The sequence below is a fragment of the Ceratosolen solmsi genome, unplaced genomic scaffold (assembly GCF_000503995.2).
Source record: "Ceratosolen solmsi marchali unplaced genomic scaffold, CerSol_1.0 scaffold7, whole genome shotgun sequence".
Classification (NCBI taxonomy): domain Eukaryota; kingdom Metazoa; phylum Arthropoda; class Insecta; order Hymenoptera; family Agaonidae; genus Ceratosolen; species Ceratosolen solmsi.
Genome location: NW_011948413.1, coordinates 8,025,561 through 8,029,254, shown reverse-complemented (window position 1 = coordinate 8,029,254; position 3,694 = coordinate 8,025,561). Strand labels below are relative to the sequence as shown.

General features: G+C 38.7%; 1 protein-coding gene across 1 annotated transcript in view; it reads right to left on the bottom strand.

Moving 5' to 3' along the window:
* Window positions 1–347: 347 nt before the first annotated feature.
* The window catches only part of LOC105367663 (MAM domain-containing glycosylphosphatidylinositol anchor protein 1), a 108,589-nt gene continuing 105,242 nt past the window's right edge, over window positions 348–3,694 (bottom strand). The window contains exons 9-10 of the mRNA XM_011506431.1: window positions 1,780–2,108; window positions 348–857 (exon numbers count right to left, since the gene is read on the bottom strand). Coding sequence (XP_011504733.1) covers window positions 378–857; window positions 1,780–2,108 — 809 coding nt within the window. The 3' untranslated portion in view covers window positions 348–377. The remainder of the gene's footprint in view (window positions 858–1,779; window positions 2,109–3,694) is intronic.

Here is a 3,694-nt window from a genome sequence, read left to right as displayed (position 1 = left end):
AACAGCAATGACCAATATACAGAACAAAGCTGAATGAAATTTCGCTTGTCGATTTAACGTTATGCACAACAATAGACACATTTCTTAACAACATGCAAAACAAGGTTCGGTTATTAAATAAATGCAAGAGCTCGATAAGCTCTCCAAGGCCTTAACAATGAGATTTCCTTTTATTTGTACAAACATCGATAATAATCGTCTCTTCTGCGTACATCTTCATTTGAATAAAAGAGCTAGTAAGAATTAAAATCGCCTTAGCACCTAATCCCGTGCCTCGCGCAAGTTCCTTACCCTCCTCCTCCTCCTCCTCCTCCTCATCCCCCCTTCCCCAAACCGCACTTCCCAATCCCGCCCAGCTCGCTCGACATCGCACTCAATTATATACAACTCTCCTGAACCCTGAGGCTCCTCGTGTAGATGTCGTGAGTCCGGTGCACCGGCAATGTGCTGGGCCTCGTTGGACTGCACGCCTGTATCTTGTCCACCTGCGATCGACCGTTGTCGACGAGCTGGTAGCCACCGTTCTGACGCAGCCAGCTGTCCTTTTCCAGCGGGTGCAGTAGCTGTTGGTGTCGCGTCGACACCCCGGCCAATTGGTGGTGGCGGCCCAAGTCGTCGGCGCCTCGAATCTGGCGCTGCGAGTCTTTCATGCGCTCGGGCTTCGGCACGTAATTTGGCTCGAAAACGTTGAGCCGCCTCTCGGCTTTATTCGGTGGTATGACATCCGGATCCTCGTCGTTTTGCCCGGTGGGTGCGCGAGGATTTTCCGGCAGCATCGACGCGACTATCGCCGTCCCTGCCTGAAGATTCTTCGGCGCATCGATTCGCCGCTGCTCGTACTCTTGACCCGCGGCTGCCTGTGAAGTGAGCGATACACAAAATTTTCCCCTTCAATCGTTCGATTGCTTTGAAAAATAAAGTTACTTTGAAAAATCGCTACAAAATACTGCCGCATCGCTAAGTAATTTTTATCGAATTGGATATTGTGGGAATGCAATGGAAATGCCTCGTTATATCGTTATTTTGTCCCAGAAATTATTTCCTTCGTATTTACGTGCGTTTATAAAGCGAAACCTCGATTGATTATCTACAATGTATTTAGTGCAGTTAAAGCGTTTAAAATTATCGAACCGTTAGCTTAATGAGAGTGTAAAGCTCTCGGAAATGTTGGAAATGAAATATTTGTTGAGTCGTATCACTTGGCGTTTTAAGGCAAGACTGTGCGATTCGTTATCTCACCTATTACGAAAGCAATTTTCATTTAAAATTAAAAAAGGTATCGCTTCGTCGTCACTTCCTAATGATAAATCAGTGAGAAATTTCGAGAAAATGCTTGTGCCGTTCGGAACAATACCAAAGTACTAACAGAGGCAATCAAGTGGCAAATATATAGCATTTTCGTAAGCATTTTCGTAAGCAATCGGACCTTCGAAGGAGAATTCTTTGATTTACGTGTAAAATGAAAGTTTTCGAGCATTCGAATAAATTAAGACTCATATTACAGACACATATTATTTGAAAAACGTATTATAAATTAAATTGTATTATTATTAAAATATAGCTTGAAATTTGGATAGTGAATTCAAAGAAATTAAATTCAAATAATTGAATACAAAGAGTTATTTCTATTAAATTTTATTCGGCTAGAGTAACCCATACACTTTATTCATTCAAACTAATTTAAATTACTTCGATCGCCAAGTAACGCTTAATTTATTAACTAATACGTCTCGCGCGCATTCCGAGATTATTATTCAACGCCAAGCAGTGTCGACTCACCGGATACTCTGTCAACTGCGTCTGCGCCTGGTGGTGGTGATGATGATGATGGTAATGATGGTGCTCCTGCTGCTGCTGCTGCTGCTGCTGCTGCTGCTGCGTTCGTTGCCGATCCTCGTGTCTAACCGTAGCCGAGGCTGAACGATCGTCGGCTCCGGTGCCGACGTAGTGCACGACCTGCGTTTGCATCTTGCTCGGCTGGAGTGGATGACTACGGCGATACAAGGTCAACGTCACACCCACGATGAGGATGCAGATGGCGGTTATGCCACCAGCGAAGCAGGCCACCAGGAGGCTATAGTCCATTGCATCCTCGCTCGAGTCGCGACCTGAGAAGTAACACCCAAAATATGCATGCGAATCGTTTTTACGTTAGTGTATTGATAAAGAGCTCGCACTGACTGACTAACAATTACAGTGTTTGAGGTTGAAGGTGGTAATTTTGGAGAGGGGGGGGAAGATTAAAACGACGTGCGTAATGGCGTAGCCCCCACTCCTTACAAGACTACATTTCGTCAATTTAGTCTGCAATTTTTAAGAGGTATCTGGCTGATTTGAATCATCGCAAATGATTCGAATGTTTTAATACGTTATATAGAAGGCAAATGAAAACGTGTTGTAAATACCCGTCATTACCACTTATCCCTTATTTATCAACATTATGATATTTGGCCGCTTGGTATTTTAGAAAAGTAATTGATAATGCAATTACATAAAAACCATTATTAGTCTGACTGTGTATTAATGAGATTAAATTCACCTCGTGTATGAAATTATTCTTAAATATTAATAGTTAATCGATATTCAATATCTATATACCTATGGCTACTGGAAACCTTGGAACGAAAGTTCTTTATCATGGATAAAGTATACGAAAAATCTCAAATATCATTATAAATACGAGACTGAATAACTACCATAAACAAAAGAGTATTATATTCGACTAAAAAATCATAAGAGAGAGACGTGACTATTCGTGCTTGAGAATATTGGTATATCCCCGCGCAGATACATATGAACTTTCGATAAATAAAGTGATACACTCGCTCGTATATATGTGTGCACAAATATAAAAATGTGGTCATAATAAGCAAAAGATATATAATAAGAAGTAAAAATAATATTACTATAAAACTGACACAATGATAAAGACTTAAGTCTATCTAACTCTGTCCAACTATTCTTTCCTGCGCGCGCTTAAATAATAGAACTAAAAATAAGTATTAAATTAAATTATTACTTCGGACACTTTTCTAATGGTAAGTCACGTAAAATTTAAGAAAGATTTATACCCTTTAAAAAAAAAAAAAAAAAAAAAAAAAAATTTAAATATAAAGCCGTATAACAAAAATTAATAATGTTTCATGAAAACGATTATAATTTTGTGCTATTATTTTCCCAATTTTATAAAAGTATATAATACTGAGAAATTTTATTTTGAGAAATGAATGAAATGTTTCCTTGTGAAAATATATAAAAAATATATTTGCCTCTTATAGAACAAATGAATAATACACGAATAATAATAACAAGTTTTAGTGGATTAATGATCGGTGCCGTAATTTATATAAGTTTCATTTACTTAAATACCATGTGTCTGTGTCTGTTAGTAGATAATTCGAGATAAACGGAGATGGAGTCTCCTGAAAAAGCGCGTATGTAGGAGCAATTGAAGAGCGCAAAACGTCTGAAACGTGCCTAGCGAGTAAAATTGGAATTTCCCGTTCATTTCTCTCTCTCTCTCTCTATATATATATATATATATATATATAAAGAAGAGTCTCTAAGTCTGGATGGTAAAAATTAGGAGAGAATATCTCATTGTTCTTTTACCCTTTTACTCCTTCCATTACACTATCTCCTTTCCTTTTCTCTCTATCTCACTCTCTCTCTCTCTCTATCTCACTCTCTCTCT